The 19,828-nt window shown below is 35.7% G+C and overlaps 1 protein-coding gene across 2 annotated transcripts in view; it reads right to left on the bottom strand.

Annotated features, from left to right (window-relative positions):
• The window catches only part of ATP8B4 (ATPase phospholipid transporting 8B4 (putative)), a 277,874-nt gene that overhangs the window by 67,545 nt on the left and 190,501 nt on the right, over window positions 1–19,828 (bottom strand). For both annotated transcript variants that reach the window (XM_066276448.1, XM_066276449.1), the window contains 2 exons: window positions 12,384–12,549; window positions 6,186–6,374 (listed from right to left, as the gene is read on the bottom strand). In XM_066276448.1, coding sequence (XP_066132545.1) covers window positions 6,186–6,374; window positions 12,384–12,549 — 355 coding nt within the window. The remainder of the gene's footprint in view (window positions 1–6,185; window positions 6,375–12,383; window positions 12,550–19,828) is intronic.

Genomic DNA, 19,828 nt, shown 5'->3' with positions numbered 1-19,828 from the left:
GCTTTATTTGCCTGTCTCCTGGTGTGAAATTCAAGACCTACTGTAGAAATCAGCTATCAGCATTATGCCAAATGATCTCCATATGGAATTGAAGCCAGTCAAAGCAATGGTTTATACATTAGTTCTCTAACCTTGCTAACATATTTCTTTACCCCTTTTCTTCTTAGGAAAGCCCTTTTATTTTTGGTGGTTCATTCTTGAGTCACAATCCTGGCTGTAAGCATGCCTCACAGGAGGTTTTCCAATTAAAGTTTCTACCTTTTTCCCCACTGGAAGTCTGCATTAGTATGGCTGTGTTTTTAATCAACCTCCTGGGATTGGAAATCATAGCCTTCACTAGGCTCCCCTCATCTCCAATCCCCACGCCTTCCCCTGATATTCCACCTGTTAATGCCAGATAAGTCTTTTTTAAACCACAGAATACTTAGCCTGTGTAGGCTTGGTTTTATAGCTTGGCACATACTAGGCATTTAATTATTTATTGAATAAACAAATGAATGTATGAATGGCATGGCAATGTAATTCTTTCCAGGAACTGCCTACAATTTAAGACAGTTCCCTGGGTCACAATTTCATGGTCTGAACACTCTGACCCTTACAAACTTCACTGAGTCATAGATTACACATGCTTTTCACTCAGTTATATCTTGTCCCTAAAGATAGAATGCCTCAAAACAGATAAGTATAAATATGGGCTACAGTTAATTTAATAGGATAAAAAATTTAGAACCTGATTTAAAGGAATATAAATACCATAATATAATAAATTACTTTTTCCTCTAACCTTTAACAACCCGTAGTCAATACTTTAAGTTTCCCCCTGGTGTGAATAGATCTAATACACTCTGAAAACTACTTTGTAATGTGACTTGTGTAAGTTCATCCTCTCTTCCAAGATCCTTGATCAGCCTTTCTTATTGCTATAATTCATGCAGTTTTCTTGTACTCAGCTCTAAATGCCTACTTCAAGTGAAAAAGAGAGAATATGAGCAATTTATCAAATTGTTCAAGTAGGGGGAAACCATTTAATGCTGGGAAAGGCTTCATTTTACTTTCATAACAATCCAATTTAATAGTTCTCCATATTTTCTTCTTTACATCACCAAAGCTATAAAAGCAAAGTATCCTGCATTTGCCAGTGTGCTTTCTCTGTGACCATTTTTTATAGACCAGACTGGGACATCATTCTCAAATTTTAGGTCTCTAAACTCTTTTACACTCTTAAAACTTCATGTGGACTCCAAAGAGCTTTTTTATGTGGGTTCTATCAATATTTTCCATATTATAAATTAAATCTGAGAGATGTTATTATATTAATAGTCTCATGACGATATGTAATATATTACTCTAATGATAATTATTATAATAACAAACCTATTACATAGTAACATCAATAACATTTCTATGAACAATAACTATATTTTTCCAAAACAATAAAATTTGGATTGGGGGTGGTATACTACACAGTCTGTGGCTTTTGTGAAATTCCAAGTGTACTCATGAGAAAAAGAATAAAAAAGATACATAACATTAGTATTATAAAAATATTTTTGTCCTTGTGTATCTTCTAGAAAACATTCAAGGTTTCTTAGGGTTCCCAGACCACATATTGAGAACCACCTGTCTAGGGAGGCACGCCCATTGTAATTTGTGCAAATCCCTTACCATCTCCTTGTCGCAGCTTCTACATGTGATAAAGGTGTTTTTTTTTAAATCTAACTTTTAAGGCTCTGTTCAACTCTACAATATTCCAATTCAACAACAATTTTCTAATTTTGATGCCTTCACTCAAACCAGGATAACCTCTTTAATGGACACCTTATCTTTCTTTAATAACTAGCTACTTCTCCTATGTCCCCAGTCTCAATAACTAGATTCACCACTCACTCATTCTCCAATTCAGATATCTGGCCATCATTCAAAACTCCTGCCCCTTCACATCTATACATCCAATTAAAGTCATGAATTTCTGTCACCTCTCTTGCCTGGATTATCATATTAACCTAAATGAGTTTACTCTTTCCAGTCCTGCTACCCCCAGACTCTTCTGTAATCTAGACAGAATCATCTTCCCATGACTGCTCAGATCCTGCAATAGCTTTCCCCAACCTGTCATAAACAGGGATCATAAAGATTCGCCCCTTTCCAGCCTATTTCCTACCCTCTTTCACCGTCTTTTTTTTTTTTTTTTTTTTGTATTTTTCCAAAGCTGGAAATGGGGAGGCAGTCAGACAGATTCCTGCATGCGCCCAACCGGGATCCACCCGGCATGCCCACTAGGGGGCGATGCTCTGCCCATCTGGGGCGTAGCTCTTCCGTAATCAGAGCCATTCTAGTGCCTGAGGCAGAGGCCACAGAGCCATCCTCAGCGCCCAGGCAAACTTTGCTCCAGTGGAGCCTTGGAGGGGAAGAGAGAGACAGAAAGGAAGGAGAGGGGGAAGGGTGGAGAAGCAGATGGGTGCTTCTCCTGTGTACCCTGGCCGGGAATCGAACCCAGGACTCCTGCACGCCAGGCCGATGCTCTTTTTGATGCTACCACACAAAACCTTTCTCAACCCCACCTTCTCCTTAGCTTCAAGTTCCTGGAATCTGGTAAGCACTTAATAAATATTCACTTGAGTTAAATTATATAAAATTCACTGAAAGCAGTTATCCCTTTGTGAAAGAAAGGAAGTGAAAAGATTAGAAATAGTTTCAGGTTTCTGTTGTAGGAGTAAATGCAATAGCAGCACTGTGAAGGGTGATGAGTAATTCTGCTTCACCATATCTCAGTTGGATGGCTGATTATATGTTCACACTGAGAAATGTCTAACATATGGTAGTGTGATCTGTACTTTGATAATCATTACACAGTTTAGAGTTGAGCAACCCTCATCTAAGGATCTTGTAAGAGCTTTTCAAGGAGTTATTATAATGTATTCTTCTTTAATGATTACCTGCCACTTGCCTGTATTAATAACTATCTTTGAATTTTACCCTGGTATATTTTATTTACATAATTAGTAGAACTTGTGCTTCTAAAAATATAAATATATAATGAGATTTATACATCTATCAATATAGTAGATTATCAACCCTCTGACATAATTCTCTATAAAAATCTATTTATATTTGCATACCTCTAAATTAAATCAAGGCTCTTGTTCCAAAATGAAAGTATTACTGGTATCCATTTATGATTCAATAAATGATAGTCAAAAGAAGGGGAAAAGGAAAAGGAGGAGGTAGAAAAGAGAGAGGAGGAGTAGAAAAAGGAGGAGAAAGGGGAGAAGGAGGAGGAGAGAAGCAGTAGAGCAGCAAATGTCTGAGCCTTCACATCAGAAGATTGTCCCCACAGACCAAGCAATGTGACAATCATGAGACTAGCATTGTTTTTTGCCTTGTTGTCAGAGACTTTTCCACCCTCAAGGAATCTCTCTTTCAAATTACGCCTGATTAAAAACAAAACAGAACCAAAGAAAGCCCTCCAGCCTCCATGCATCTGTGGTAGAACATTACCTTTCTTCATATGGGATCCATTAAGGCAAATATCTGATGTTTGTGGTTAGGCTGTGTGATTTCTCCACAGCCCGTACTGGTGACTGATGTTGGGGAAAAGCCAAAGGTGTCCCTGTGTAGCAATCTTAGGTTTTTGTCAACACCCTGAGAGGCAGTTCTGGGTCAACCCAACATCAATAACACCTCCCTTAAAGCTGTAAATAAAAGACAGCTCCTGTTGATACAATACTAGGTTGACACTTAGAGCAGCATATGTGCTCTCTGGCAACATTGATGATGACTGCTGATAGCTTGTTGTCAAAAGGATAAAAATAAATATCTTCAGATGATGTTCGGTTTTCACCTGCTCAGAGCAATCTCCTAGAGCTACTTTCCAGTAGCTCAAGACTAAATAGCCTGCAATTACATTTACACACATGTTTTCCACAATAGAAAGTGATTTAATGTGAGGATTGGGATATCCATAAGTTAAAAACTATTGGGTTACATTTTATTTAACAAACAATTATAGAAAACCGAGTGTGTGCTAAGCTCAATGGTTGGCCATAGACAGTTTAAGAAGACTAAGGCATAGCAGCTGCCTTCAAAGTCATGACTATTATCGAACTAGTATCACACATTATGAACAGGGGGCTCAGGGGAATAAAGGAGAATACAATTATTTGGAGAGTAGGAAAAGAATTGACAGAACAGGTGACATTGGAATTGGACATTACCAGGTGAATAGGAGTTGTTGTTGTTTTTTTAAGAAAAGAAGTGGGGAAGTGGAGAGTCATAAGCAGGAGAAACAGCACCTATAAAGGGTGGGAGAGTGTACAATGCATGCTGCAATGATGAGGTCTCGTGAGTGGGAGCACAAAATGTGAGGAGGTGAAAGAAAAGTCAGATTGTGGTCAGATTGTAAATAATCTTGAATGTCATCCTAAGGACTTTATTTTTTAAGTTCTAGGAAGTCACCAAGGTTTTTTCAGAAGGTGATAGAAAAATCAACCAATGTTTTAGTAAGAATATGAGTGGTCAGGATTATCCAAAAGGAGCACAGAAAGTCAGAAGGCAAAAGAACACCAACACTGAAGAGTGGGATGGAGAGTAGTCAGCAAAGGAGCTGAAGAAAAAGAGGACAGGACAAGAGGAAAACCAGGAGCCAGTGAGGTCTCAGAAGGCAAAAAAGGAGTGTTAAGAAGGTTAACAATCTCAATGTTACTAACTTGAAAAAGATAGATACAAAGAGATATGACTAAATAGATGAAAGATAGATAGATGATAGATAGATAGATAGATAGATAGATAGATAGATAGATAGATAGATGATAGAAGATGATAGATAGATAGATAGATAGATAGATAGATAGATAGATAGATAGATAGATAGATAGATAGATAGATAGATGATAGAAGATGATAGATAGATAGATAGATAGATAGATAGATAGATAGATAGATAGATAGATGATAGATAGATAGATGATAAGGCAACTGCATGGGTAAGTTGTGAAGTGATTGAGAAATACAGGTGAGGAGGAAAAACTGACCTGGAAAAGTTAAGCTATGATGGAACAAAGAAAAATAAGGTGGAAAAATCAGTGAAGGTCAGAACATGAATTCTATCTTTAAGGAAGCAGGATAATTATAGAGTTGCAGGCTGAAGGAAGAAGCCAGGGATAAAAAAAAGAAAAAAATGAAATTAAAGATGGAAGGGAGGAAGGAAGGAAGGAAGGAAGGAAGGAAGGAAGGAAGGAAGGAAGGAAGGAAGGAAGGAAGGAAGGAAGGAAGGAAGAAAGGAAGGAAGGAAGGAAAGGGGCCAGGTAGAACCTTCAGCTTTAAAGAGAACAAGAGCAATTTTCTCTGAGGCAGGAAAAAGAATGAATAAAGTTACAGTTTGGGGATGAAGGAAGAGAATAGGGAGGAATTTAAGTTGATGGTGCATATCTCTGAAGGCTTCTACTTTTTTTAGAAAAATAGGAAATGAGATTAGCTTCCAAGAATGAATGAGATATAGCAGACTTGAGGACTTGAGGAAAGGGCAAAGGCTTAGAACATCTGTTATAAGGACCAGAAACAGGAGCAAAGTGAGAATAAGAGGTACACTGAAGCAGCACTGAGGGTTAGCACAGAGTTAAAAAGGCTTTATGTGTTGTGGTGCTAAATACAGTCTTACGTGATCATCTCCAACAATACAGGTAAACCGAGTAAAAATATGATAATGAGGATGCTGCTGATGATGTTTGCAAACAATAGCATCAATAACAACTAGCATGTACCAAGTAATTCAGAAATTCATCCTGAGAACAGTGTTGTGCAGTGATGAAACAAATGGGCTTGGCGGTCAAACCTCCTAGATTTGAATCCTAGCTACTCCACTTCAAGCTAAGTCACCCTGCTCAAGTTACTCAATTCCTCTGTCTTAATTTTATTGTCTTTAAAATACAGTGCTGACCTTATAGGATTTTTGTAACAATTAAATCATTTAATTATGTAGAGCATTTAAAACAGTGTGGGACACCTAATAATTATTTGTTAAATGTTAATTGCACTTATTACTATAGTTAAGGATGACAGAAGTTAATAAAAGTTACAAAAATATCACAACTCTAAGTATATAAACAAGAATGAAATCATCTTTGAAAAGCATCAATAAAACCATAGCAATATCAAAGATCAGAAATAATCTCCCCTACCAAGCGTACCTATGACAGACATCCTTTTCCTGACATTGTTGAAATCCAAAAAGGCAAGCAATCGATAGGTAACTAGTGTTCCCAGTTCTTCTATTGTAATTGTTTCTGGAGTCCGAGATCTAAAAATGAACCCAAGATTTCTTGCAGCAGTTACTAGAGCCCCTTCATCAGGTGACTGAACTTGATAAAACAGCTGTCCTAAAAGAAAAAAAAATATTTGATTAAACAACAACCAAGAAAGCATTTTTAAAAAAGAAAAGAAACAAATGTATCAATACTAAAAATAATAGCTAACATTCATAGAATGCCAATACCTACTCCATCTCATCCTTCAACACTCAACTCAAGTGACAGCTCTAAAAATCAGACATTTTCTACTCACTACCCAGCTGGACCAGGTGCGTACCCTGTGGCTTATGCATACTACCAGTGTAGTCCTTGTCATCTCACAAAAATACCTGTTCCTGAGTTTGCCTCTCTACTATATATATTGGAAGTTTCTTAGGTCTTAGACCAGGGGTCCCCAAACTTTTTACACAGGGGGCCAGTTCACTGTCCCTCAGACCGTTGGAGGGCCAGACTATAAAAAAAAAAAAACTATGAACAAATCCCTATGCACACTGCACATATCTTATTTTAAAGTAAAAAACAAAACGGGAACAAATACAATATTTAAAATAAAGAACAAGTAAATTTAAATCAACAAACTGGCCAGTATTTCAATGGGAACTATGCTCCTTTCACTGACCACCAATGAAAGAGGTGCCCCTTCCGGAAGTGCTGCGAGGGCTGGATAAATGGCCTCAGGGGGCTGCATGTGGCCCGCGGGCCGTAGTTTGGGGACCCCTGTCATAGACCATACCTTTGTATTTTCAGTAATAAGAGATGTGTCATGAAAGTTTCATAAGTGTATATTAACTTAGTAATCTCCATGGCAAAACTTTGAGATAGGGGTTATTAAAAATCATTATTTCCATTTTAAATTGGTGAAATTTATGACTGAAGAGGTTATGATTTTCGCCAAATCATACAGCCAAAGAATAATGGAGCAGATTTTCCAAATTCCACTTGAGTCTTCCACTAAAGACCCTTCTATGAGAAGGCATATAATAAATCCCCTGAAATTTAAAGAATCAAACCAGATGTTAACCCATTGCACCTGATATTGTGTACATGGTAGGGTGAAGGGAAGAGGGGAAAGAACAGAAAAGAAGAAGAAAAAAACATTAAAATACACTTAAAAACAGTATATATAAAAAAAGCCTTTTATATAAAATTAGTATATTATCTTTGTATGTAAAAATAAATTAGAAAAAGTAGACAGAGCTAGATCCATATTTACTGATTTTGTAGTGATGGCCAAGATAAACTGTTAAGAAACAAGTTGCATATTAATGTATATACTGTGATTTCTTTTCATTGAACACAAACCACCTATATATCTGCAACTGGAAAAGGTGAAATGATTCACACCATATGTTATTATTGGTTACCCCTAAGTTGGAATTATCAGAAGTAGCACATACAAATATTCAATAGACTTCAAGAAATAGGAGACATGAAATTAAACAGATTTGAGAAAAAATTAAAGATCCTGTAGAAATTAAAAATAAAAAACTATAGATTAGATACAACTAGAGAGAGAATTAGTATGCTTAAAAAAATAAAGAAAATTTCAGGATATATACCAGAAAGATAAAGGAATGGAAAAATGAGAGATTTGTTTAAAAAAAGAAGAAAATAGAGTAAAAATATCTACCATTAAAGACCTCATATGAGAGGAAAAATTAGAGGCAATATTTGAAAAATATGTGGCTGAGAAAACTCCAGAAGTGATAAAATATGACATTCCATGGATTCATGACTCTCTATGAATCCCAAGCAATACAATTTTTTCTTTAAATTTTACTACACTAAGAACATGAAAAAAGAAAACATCTTCAAAGTAGCCAGGGAGAAAAGAATTATGACCTTCAAGCCACAATGAAACTTACAACTAACTATACAATAATAGAAATTGCAGCCAGAATACAGTGCAATACCTTTAATGTACTGAGAGAAAATTATCACCTTAAATGTATACACATCATTCAAGAATAAGTATGAGGCCTGGTCAGTTGGCTCAGTGGTAGAACATCAGCTTGGCATGTGTAAGTCCTGAGTTAGATTTCCAGTCATGGAACACAGGAGAAGCGACCATCTACTTCTCCACCCTTCCTCTTCTCCCTCCCCTTTCTCTCTGTCTTTCTCTCTTCTCCTTCTGCAACCATCACTGGATTGGTTCCAGCAACAAGCGAGTTGTTCCCAGGCGCTGAGGATGGCTCAATGAAGCCTCTGCTTCATGTGCTAAAAATAGCTAAATTGCTGAGCAACCAGCAACTGGGCCTATGGCGGGCAGAGCATCACACAAGAGGGGTCTTAAGGTCATGTTAACTACTAACATGACCTTAAGACATATAAAGCAAATGTTGACCAGGTGAATCCCAGTCATGGCGCATGCCAGAGTCTGTCTCTCTGTCTCCCCACTTCTCACTTAAAAAATAATAATAATAAGGATGAAATGAAGTTGTTTTCAAACAGAGTTTTCGAGTTTGCTACCAGTAAGCTCTCCTTAAAAGAAATTCTAAAGAAAACATTTAGAACAACAGAAGACCAGATGGGACCAACATTGAGGAGCATAGAGATTAATGAGTACATGAACAAATCCAAGCAGACATTGACTATAAAAACAGTTAAAATAACATCTTGTGATACTGGAAAAGGAGATACATGAGAAGAATACTGTATAAGTCAGGGTTGATTAGTATTGGGTTTTCATGTCCTTGCTTTGTTCAAAAGAAGGCTTAGGTTTGATAAGTTAATTATGCTAAAATTTTCAGACTAACTATTAAAAGCAGCAGAAATAAAAATGAACTAAAACTATAAGACAAAAATAAGACTAAAAAACAAAATGGGGCAAACATACAAAATAAAATGATAGAAATAAATATAAATATATCGATAATTATATATTTAATACTTAAAATATAAATATATCAATAATCAATAAAGGTAAATGGACTGCATGTTCCATTTAACCTTTATCTTTGTCAAACTGGATATTTTTAAATGGCAGAGGTACTGGTTCATATTAAAATTATGTCACAAGAGATATGTCTAAAACATAAAGAAAAAGATATTCGCAGGAAAGAGTGAAAAAGCTAAACAATGCAAACACTAACAAAAATATCTATAAGTATATTAATATCAAACAAAATAAACTGTAAGGCAAAAATATTACTAGAAATAAAGAGGATCAATATATGTATATAGATAGAATTTTTAAAGAACACATAAGATCTAACTACTAACATGACCTTAAGCAAATGTTGACAAACCTACAAGTAGAAATAAACTAATACACCATTATAGTTGATGATTTTAACATACTCTCATTAATGGAGAAATTAGGTAGTCAAAATAATCCAATGAGAGACAGAAGATTGAACAATATAATTAACAAACATTATTTAATGGATAGATTTAGAACCCAGTAGCCAACAACTGTAAAATGTATATTCATTTCAAACATACATAAAACATTTATGAAAACTGAATACATATCAGGCCATTAAGCAAGCCTTAACAAATTTTAAAGGATTGACATAATAAGGTGATAAGAAAAAAGTCTTAGCCCTGGCCGATTGGCTCAGTGGTAGAGTGTTGGCCTGGTGTGCAGGAGTCCCGGGTTCGATTCCCAGCCAGGGCACACAGGAGAAGCTCCCATCTGCTTCTCCACCCCTCCCCCTCTCCTTCCTCTCTCTCTCTTCCCCTCCCTCAGCCAAGGCTCCATTGGAGCAAAGTTGGCCCAGGCACTAAGGATGGCTCTGTGGCCTCTGCCTCAGGTGCTAGAATGGCTCTGGTTACAACAGAGCGACGCCCCAGATGGGCAGAGCATCGACCCCTGGTGGGCATGCCAGGTGGATCCTGGTGGGGCGCATGCGGGAGTCTGTCTGACTGCCTCCCCGTTTCCAACTTCAGAAAAATACAGGAAGAAAAAAAAAGTATTAAATATTTTATCTCTTTAATTGTCATCTACTAAAATAGAAAATAAATACTACTGAAGCACTTGTACTTTCTACTTTCCTGCTTCTGAAATTTGATACTGGGAAAGGCAGTGAAAATATCAACTTCCCCAAACAAATTACTTCTCCATGAAACAAATGGCACACACATAAAACAAAAGTTATATTGATAGATGAATAAATAAATAAGATGTGGCATATATATATATATATATACACACACACACACAATAGAACATTATGCAGCAGTAAAAAAAAATAAAATCTTTCCATTTGCAATAACATAGCTAGATATAGAAGGTATTATGTTGAGTGAAATAAGTCAGGCAGAGAAAGACAAATAGTATATGGTTTCACTTTTATGTGAAATTGAAGTACAAACAAACTAAAAAGGCAGACTCATAAGAAGACAAAGACCAAAGGGATGATCTAGATGAAGGGAATGGATGAAAAGGGGAAGGGGAATATCGTCAATAATATTGTGATAAGTTTACATGGTGAAAGATGGTTACTAGAATTAATGGGGTGATCATATTGTAAAGTATAAAAATTTTGAATCACTATATTGTACACCTAAAACTAATATAACCAATATTAGATTCTAGACCAACTATTTTAAATTAAAATAAATAAAGTAAAAGCAACTATAAATTATACAATCATTATAGTTTTAAGTTTGTTAGATTTGGGTTCCGTTCTTTTGCATAACTAACATTTATTCAAGAAAAGTTTATATTTTTCACTGTGCTTTAACATGTATGCTTTTAAGCTATCTATCCTATAAATAGGGCTTTAAAAAAAGAGCAACTTTAATTTTTCCCTTCTCAGTAATATAATTCTTCACTTTAGAATTTGATATCTGAAAGCAAGAGACAGAAATAGTAGAAAAGATACATACATTTATCTCTCTGCACTTCAAAATATCTTCAAATGGCAGAAGAGATATTAGCCAATACCTACTAGAATGGGTAAAATTTAAGAGTGACAATATATACTAAATGTTTGTGAGAACATGAAAGAATTGACATTATCATGCATTAATGGGAGGAATCTAAAATGATACAACCACTTTTGAAAAACAATTGGGCAGTTTCTTATAAAAATAGACATAGTTACTATGATCTGAAAAATTCTATTAAGTATTTACCAAAAACAAATTTCTTAAATATTTTTATAAACTTTCAAATGTTTATGGCAACTTTACTCTTAATAACCCAAAGCTGGAAACAACCCAAATGCACATGAACAGAGAATTGGAAAGAAATAAAAATGTGGTATATTCAAACAATGGAATATTATGCAGCAATAAAAAATAGAATGAACTATTTATTGATTGATACAACAATATGGATAACAAAAAACATTACATTGTGTGAAATAAGCCAGACACAATATGCATATTATATAATTCCATTTATATGAAATGCAAGAACAGTCAAAACTTGACTTTGATGATGGAAATGGGGCAGTTATTGGTTGGGCAGGGGTTGGTGGTATATACTGGAATGGAACATGAGCAACCTTTCTGGAGTGATGGAAAAAATGTGTACCTTGATTGGAGTGGTAGATACAAGGGCATATATAATTGTCAGAACTCATGAAACAACACACTTATGGTCTGTGTGGTTTTTTGCATTTAACTATATCACATTAAGAAAAATTTGAAATGATACTAGAAAAGCAGAATGAATATTATTATTAAACTAGAAATTTGAGAAATGTCTGAAAGACAAAAAGTAGATTTGATCAATAAAGAAATAAGAAAATACAGAGCTCAAAGCACTGCAAAAGAAAATGATTGCTGAGATAAAAGCAAAGTCTTACAAACTCAGATTCAACAAAAGAGGAAAGTGAAAATGATCTTGAGGGATCATTGGTAAAATCAGCAGAATTCCACTTGGCACTCCTGGTATTAGGGCTCCTCTTCTTGCCAGCTCACTTTGAATGACAGTCTAGTGACATTTGCTTCCAGGATATAACCTTAGAAATGTCCCTTACCACAAAGTATACAGTCCACCTAAGGAAACCTCCCCTTATGCAAAGCTATATTTTTTAATTAGAAAATTCTTCCAATTCCAAGCAATTTAAATAAAAATACTGGTTAAAAACCAAGGCTCACCACTCAGACACACTTCCCACTTACCTGCACTGTTTTCCTCTGACATTACGGTGTGGCAGAGAGCGAGTAACCGCAGGAATTCATGTACTTTTGGATCACCCAGTTTAATGGCTTCCATAAGACCCTCGTCAAAGAACTGAAATGTGTTATCTACTTGGGGGTAGACTGAGAAATTTACAGGCCTTTTTTTCTGTAAGAGAACAATAACGCAAAGAATTACAGACCTCATTTCAATAATAATCTTAAAATTAAAAGAAAAATTCTAAGCATTTTTAATGTTTATATAATTTTTCATCCTTAAATATCTGGCACTACAATGGCTTTCTATTTCCTCATTTCTGTTAAGTATTATATACTCATTTCAGAGCCATACAGCAAGCAGTGAACCTTCCAAAAGCACATAGGGAAAAAAAATGGCTGTAAGGATTCTCAAATGATTATTGCAACTCCAAACTACAAAGAAACCCTGAAAACTGAAAGGTTTGGTTTTTTTCTCCCAAAACTTAATAGCAAAACCTGGCCTGATTTAAACTCATTATAACAGCAGTATTTGACCTGCAATGATGTGTCTAATTATAGACTTCTTTAGCTTACTTAGTGTGAATTAATATTTTCTATTGCAAAAATATTATCTTTGACTATAGAATACATTCTCAGATCTCACTTGATATATTACGTAATATAATGATAGAATTAAAATCAAGATCTTGAAGAGATATTGCACTTACATGTTCACTGCAGCATTACTTACAATAGCCAATAAATAGAAATGACATAAATGTTTATTGACAGACAAATAGATAAAGAATATGTGGTATAAGATCCAAGATGATGGTGGAATAGGTGAAAATTACACTCACCTCCTCCCAAGCCAAATTATAACTAAAATACAGAACAATTAACCTGAATAGCCAATCAAAGACTAGCTCAGCAGAAGTCTATAACCAAGGATTTAGAGAAAATGCCACATTGAGACTGGTAGGAAGGGTGGAGACACAAAAAGGGATGGACCCATTTCCACAGAGAGCAGTAGATATTCCAGAATATCTCAGCTGCAACGGTTCCTCCTGAGGAACTTGGAGGTCTCAACCTCTCACTGGGTTTCCCAGTCCAGAGTACAAGAGCCAGAAAGAGGCACCCACGCACCCACAAGATATCTGGCTGTGAAAAGCAGCATGATTCTGTCTGCAGAGAGAGAGAGAAGTCTGCTAGAAACACAGGCACCCTCTTAAAGGACCAATGCACAAAATCTTGTTCACAGCCACTTACACTAAGCTCCAATGCAGGGAGGGCAGAAAGGACTAGACTCGTATGAGTAGAGACTAGAGTTTTTGGCTTTGGGGAGATAAATGAAGGAACAGCAACCAGGACCCCTGTTTTGAGTTCTTTGTCCACACCACAGATGCCATCTTTCTTGAGTAGAGCAATTCCCTCCTTAGGGCATTAGCCTGTAAGAATACAATAGCCTCATCCTCTGGACTCCCTGTCATCCCATGTTGTGGAGGTCACACTCTGCTGAGGAGTCAGCTGCCTGGGCCAAAGTGTAAAGATCCAGGCAGACTACGGGGAAATCAGTGACTCAGTTATGTGACTCTAAAGCAAGGGCCACAACTTCATTCTTTCCCCAACATTGACCAGCACTCCTCACCAGGAAATCCACTATTAATAGAACCATCTGCCTGACTCCCAATGCCCTGCCCTGCTGAGCTCAGGCTTGTCGCAAAATCTGGGACAGACTGAGTTGTGCGGCTCTCACACAGGGGCTATTTTTCCCTCATATACCTGACTGGTGTAGAGACCTCCCTTCACGTGGCCCAATCTTGGTCTTTTCAGGCCTTATAAACTCTGCTGGACATACCCTGACACATTTGAGATCCTGCTCCACCATAAAAGCATGTGGGAACCCAGCAGGTAGCAACTTGGTATATCCTGGCACTTTTACTGAGTGGTCTAAGACTCAGCACTGGCACAGACATTGAACCTGTATCAATCTGGTGAACACCACTCACACCTATCTGATGACACATTGACAATCTACCTCTACTGACAGAGCCTCTTTCAAGGATTAAGTTTAACAAGCAGCCAGCAGGTAGAGGCAAGTGGAGTCAGGTGGAGGTAGATGCTAGCATGTCTTGAGACTTTTGCTGACCTGCCCCCAGGCCTGGTGCTGTTAATAGCCAGCCTTGTTGCATAGCTTGGTCCTTCTCACACATATCTGGGCCCAATAGCATCCAGAAATTGTATATTGCTTTGTAGTTCCATGCAATTTGCCCAGAGCCAGTCACAGGCAGCATCTAGCCTGGAATCACAGTCCCTCCTAAAAGGGCCCAAACCAACACACCCAGAAGGTTACTTCAGAAAATATCTGAGAAGAATCCAGTTTGCTTCAGAAGAAGCATAGCAAAATATCTCAGCAGATACCATACTCTGCTAAGGCCAATTCCACTTTGTGTGGTCAGCACCTGCATAGCAGCTTGTACACTGTGGTTGAGTTGATCCTCACAGTCATCCATCCAGAGGGTCAACCTCATGCATGAATGGGTCAATAGCAATCAAAACTCTATAATGACAAGAGGATCAGCAGAACCCACACAAAAGACATTCCTAGAGCACTCAGCTCAGATGATGAAGGAGACTGTGTCACTGGGTCCCACAGGACAACAACTATATAAGGTCACCCTACCAAGAATGGGAGTCATAGAAGATCTACCAAGACAAAGAAACAAACACAAAGAAGCAACCAAAATGTGGAGACTGAGAAACATGCTTCAAATGAAAGAACAGGATGAATCTCCATAAAAAGAGCTAAATGAAATGGAAGCAAACAATTTACCAGATATATATATAATTTTTTAAAAATGGTTATAAGAATGCTCAAGTAACTTAGTGAGAACAACAAAGAGATAGCAAGCATAAAAAGAGCATAAAAACCATTAAAAAAGAATCAGTCAAAATGAATAATACAATATCTGAAATGAAGAATATACTACAAAGAATAAATAGTACTTTAGATGAAGAAGATCACTGAATCAGTGATTTGGAAGACAAGGTAGCAGAACACACCCAAATTTCAGAGCAGCAAAAAAGAAAAATAATTTTAAAAAATAAGGCTAGTTTAAGGAATCTTTGGGACAACGTGATACATACCAACATCTGCATCATTGTGGTACCAGAAAAAGAAGAAAGTGAGCAAAGAATCAAGACCTATTTAAAAACATAGTGACTGAAAATTTCCTTAAAATGGTAATCAAAAATGACACACAGCCTGACCTGTGGTGGCGTAGTGGATAAAGCGTCGACCTGGAAATGCTGAGGTTGCTGGTTCTAAACCCTGGGCTTGCCTGGTCAAGGCACATATGGGAGTTGATGCTTCCAACTCCTCCCCCCGTCTCTCTCTCCTCTCTCTCTCTCTCTCTCTCTCTCTCTGTCTCTCTCTCCCTTTCTCTCTCCTCTCTAAAATGAATAAATAAAATAAAAAAAGAAAATAAGAAAAAAAGAAAATGACACACAAATCCAGGAGGTGCAGAGAGTCGCAAATAATATGAATCTAAAAAGGCCCACACCAAGACACATCATAATTAAAATGGCAGAGGTTAAAGACAAACAGAGAATATTAAAAGTAGCAAGAGAAAGACATTTACCTACAATGAAAATTCCATAAGACTGACAGCTGATTTTTCAAAAAAATATATGCAGTCCCAAAAAAGTGGCATGAAACGTTCAAAGTAATGGAAAGCAAGGACCTACAACAAAAATTACCCAGCAAAGCTATCATTTAAAATTGAAGGAGAAATAAGAGCTTCCCAGATAAACAAACAAACAAACAAACAAACCACTAAAGGAGTTCATTACCAGCAAGTCAGTTTTTTAAAAAATGTTAAAAGGTCTCTTTAATAATAATAACAACAACAACAACAAAAATCACCAAAGGATCATAATTATAAAGAATAAAATGGCAATAAATACATACCTAACAATAATCACTTTAAACATAAATGGTTTAAGTACTACAATCAAAAGACAGAGGGTAAGCCAGATCTGTGGTGGCTCAGTGGATAAAGTGTCAACCTGGAAAGCTGAGATTGCTAGTTCAAAACCCCAGGCTTGCCTGTTCAAGTCACATATGGGAGTTGAAGCTTCTTCCTTCTCCCCTTCTCCCCTCTCTCCCTCTCTTTCTCTCTCTCTCATTCTCTCACTCTCTCCTCTCTAAAACAAATAAATAAAAAAATTAAATACACATGGTAGCTGAATGGATAAGAAAACAAGACCCATATACATGCTATCTACAGGAGACCCACCTCAGAATAAAATACAGGAGGTCTTTGGGTTACAACAGTCTTGACTATGCCATTTTGAGTTTACAATGCTCACTCCCATAAAACTTTAAAAAATTGAGATGTGGGTGGTTTGGCTTATGCCATTAGCATCGTATTTATGGACTACTTGGATGAACTAGTTTGGTTGCACATGGCAGAAGAATATGCAGTACAGTGTACAGTACAGTATATTTATATCCTTTTCCTTTTTCTGTGGCTTAGTTTGTTGTTATGTTCTAGATTATGATTTTACAACTATTAGAAGAGGTAAATTATTTAGGTTAGGTGTGTTTTGACTTACACAAAAATTCAGGTTACATCACTGTCATAGGAATGAAAGTGTGTCCTAAACCCAAGGACCCCCTGTATACACAGACTAAAAGTAAAGGAATAAAAAAAGATATTTCATGTAAACAGAGATGGACCTTGAGAACATTATATTGAGTGAAGTAAGTAAATCAGAAAAAGCCAAGAACTATATGATTTCGCACATAGTTGGGATATAAAACTGAGACTTATGGACATATATAAAAGTGAAGTGGTAACCAGGGGCAGGGGGAGGAGGAGGAAAACCTGGAGGAAGGGGTTCAGGAGAGGGTGTAAAGAGGGACAAATGTAAAGTGACAGAAAATGATTTGACTTTGGGTGATGAGTATACAACATAATCAACAGTTCAAATGCGATAGAAATATTTACCTGAAACCTAAGTACTCTTTTTGATCAATATCACCCTGTTAAATTTAATTTTCTAAATAAAATTAAAAAGAAATGAAAAAAAAAGTTTGGGTAGCAATATTTATATCTCACAAAATAGAGTTTAGAACAAAGGCTATAATGAGAGACAAAGAACACAACATAATGATAAAGGGATCAAATCCAACAACAGGATATAACACTTGTAAATACTTTGCACCCACATTGGGGCACCTAAATATATAAAACAAATCTTGGTGGACATAAAGGGATAGATTGACAGTAATACAGTCGTGGTATAGTGTTTTAACACCCCATTCACATCCATGGGCAGATCTTTCAGATAGAAAATCAACAAAGAAACTGACCTTAAATGACACCCTAGATGAGATGAATTTAAGTGATATAATAAGAGCATTTTATCCCAAAGCAGTAGAATATACATTCTTTTCAAGTATACATAAAATATTGTGTCCTACATGTTAGGACACAAAACAAGTCTCAATAGATTTAATAAGATTAAAATCATATTAAGCATCTTCTCTGACCATAATGGTATAAAACTAGAAATCAATTACAAGAACTGAAAAACATACAAAGACATGGAGGCTAAATAACATATTACTAAACAATGAATAGGTTGACAACAAGAACAAGGAATAAATTTAAAAAATACTTTGAAACAAGTGAAAATAACAACACAACAACCCAAAACCTATGCAAAACAGCAAAAGCAGTTCTAAGAGGGAAATTTATAGCATTATAGGACAATATCAAGAAATAATCAAACAAACAAACAAAAAGCTCAAATAAACAATCTAACTTTACATTTATAGGAACTAAAAAAATTTAAAAAATAAACAAACAAAGCCCAAAGTGAGTGGAAGGGAAAAAATATTAAAGATCCGAGCAGAAATAAAAGAAACAATATAAAAAAAATACAAAAGATCAATGAAATCAAGAGCTGGCTCTTTGAAAAGATAAACAAGATTGACAAATCTTTAACCTGAGTCATAAAAGAGAGAGACAGAAAGAACCCAAATAAATAAAACCAGAAATGAAAGAGGAGAAGTAACAACTGACACCACTGAAATAAAAAGGATTGTAAGAAGATATAATAAACAACTATATGCCAAAACATTAAACAATCTGAATGAAATGGATAAATTGCTAGAAATACACAATTTTCAAAAACTGAATCAGGAAGAATCAGAATATATAAATAGACCAAATACAACAAATGAAATAGAAGCACTATTCAAAAAACTCTCCCTCAAAAAACATCCTAAACCAAATGTCTTTACAGTTGAGTTTTAGCAAACATTCAAAGAAGAAATAGCACCTATTCTTTTCAAGTTATTCCAATAAATTCAAGAGAAGACTCACAACCTTTTACAAGTCCAGCATTATCTAAACTCCAAAACTAGATAAAGACATCACAAAGAAAGAAAATTATAGGCCAATATCCCTGATTAACATAGATACTATAATTCTCAACAAAATATTAGCAAACCAGATCCAACAATACATTAAAAAGATTTATATACCATGATCATCAAGTGGTATTTATTTCAGGGATCCAAGGTTGGTATATTATCCACAAATCAATAAACATAATATGTACACTGCATAAACAGATTGAAGGATAAAAATCACATAATTGTATGAATAGATGCAGAAATAGCATTTGAAAACATCCAACACCAGTGTATGATAAAAATTTTCAACAAATTTGAAATAGAGAGAACAGACTTTAACATAATAAAGGACATGTGTTACAAACCCACAGCCAATATCATATGCAATGGGCAAAATCTAAAAATGTTTCCTTTAAGATTAGGAACAAGAAAGGGATATCCATTTTCACCACTCTTATTCAATGCTGTGCTGGAAGTCTTAACCACAATAATCAGGCAAGAAGAAATAAAAGGTATCCAAATTGGAAAAAGGGAGCAAAATTGTCATTATTTGAAGATGACATAACACTGTCTGTAGAGAACCCTAAAGATTTCACCAAAAAACTACTAGAATTGATAAATAAATTCAGTAAAGTAGAAGGATACAAAATAAATAATCAGAAATCAGTTGCATTTTTATACACTAATATAAACTATCAGAAAGGGAAACTAAGAAATAATCCCATTCACAATTGCATTAAAAAATAAATTAAAATTTCTAGAAATGAATTTAACCAAGGATGTAAAAGATCTATACTTAAAAAATTACAACATTGAAGAAAGAAACTGAAGAAGATAAAAATAAATAGAAGCATTTATCATGTTTCTGGATAGAAAGAATTAGAATTAATGTTATTAAAATGTCCATACTAAGCAAAGCAATCTATAGATACAGCACAATTCCTATCAAAGTACCAGTGGCATATTTCACAGAACTAGAACATATATTCCAAAAATTTATGTGTAACCACAAAAAACCTTGAATAAACAGAGTGTCTTGAAA

The sequence above is a fragment of the Saccopteryx bilineata genome, chromosome 4, assembly GCF_036850765.1.
Source record: "Saccopteryx bilineata isolate mSacBil1 chromosome 4, mSacBil1_pri_phased_curated, whole genome shotgun sequence".
Classification (NCBI taxonomy): Eukaryota; Metazoa; Chordata; class Mammalia; order Chiroptera; family Emballonuridae; genus Saccopteryx; species Saccopteryx bilineata.
This window is presented reverse-complemented; position numbering and strand designations above follow the sequence as displayed.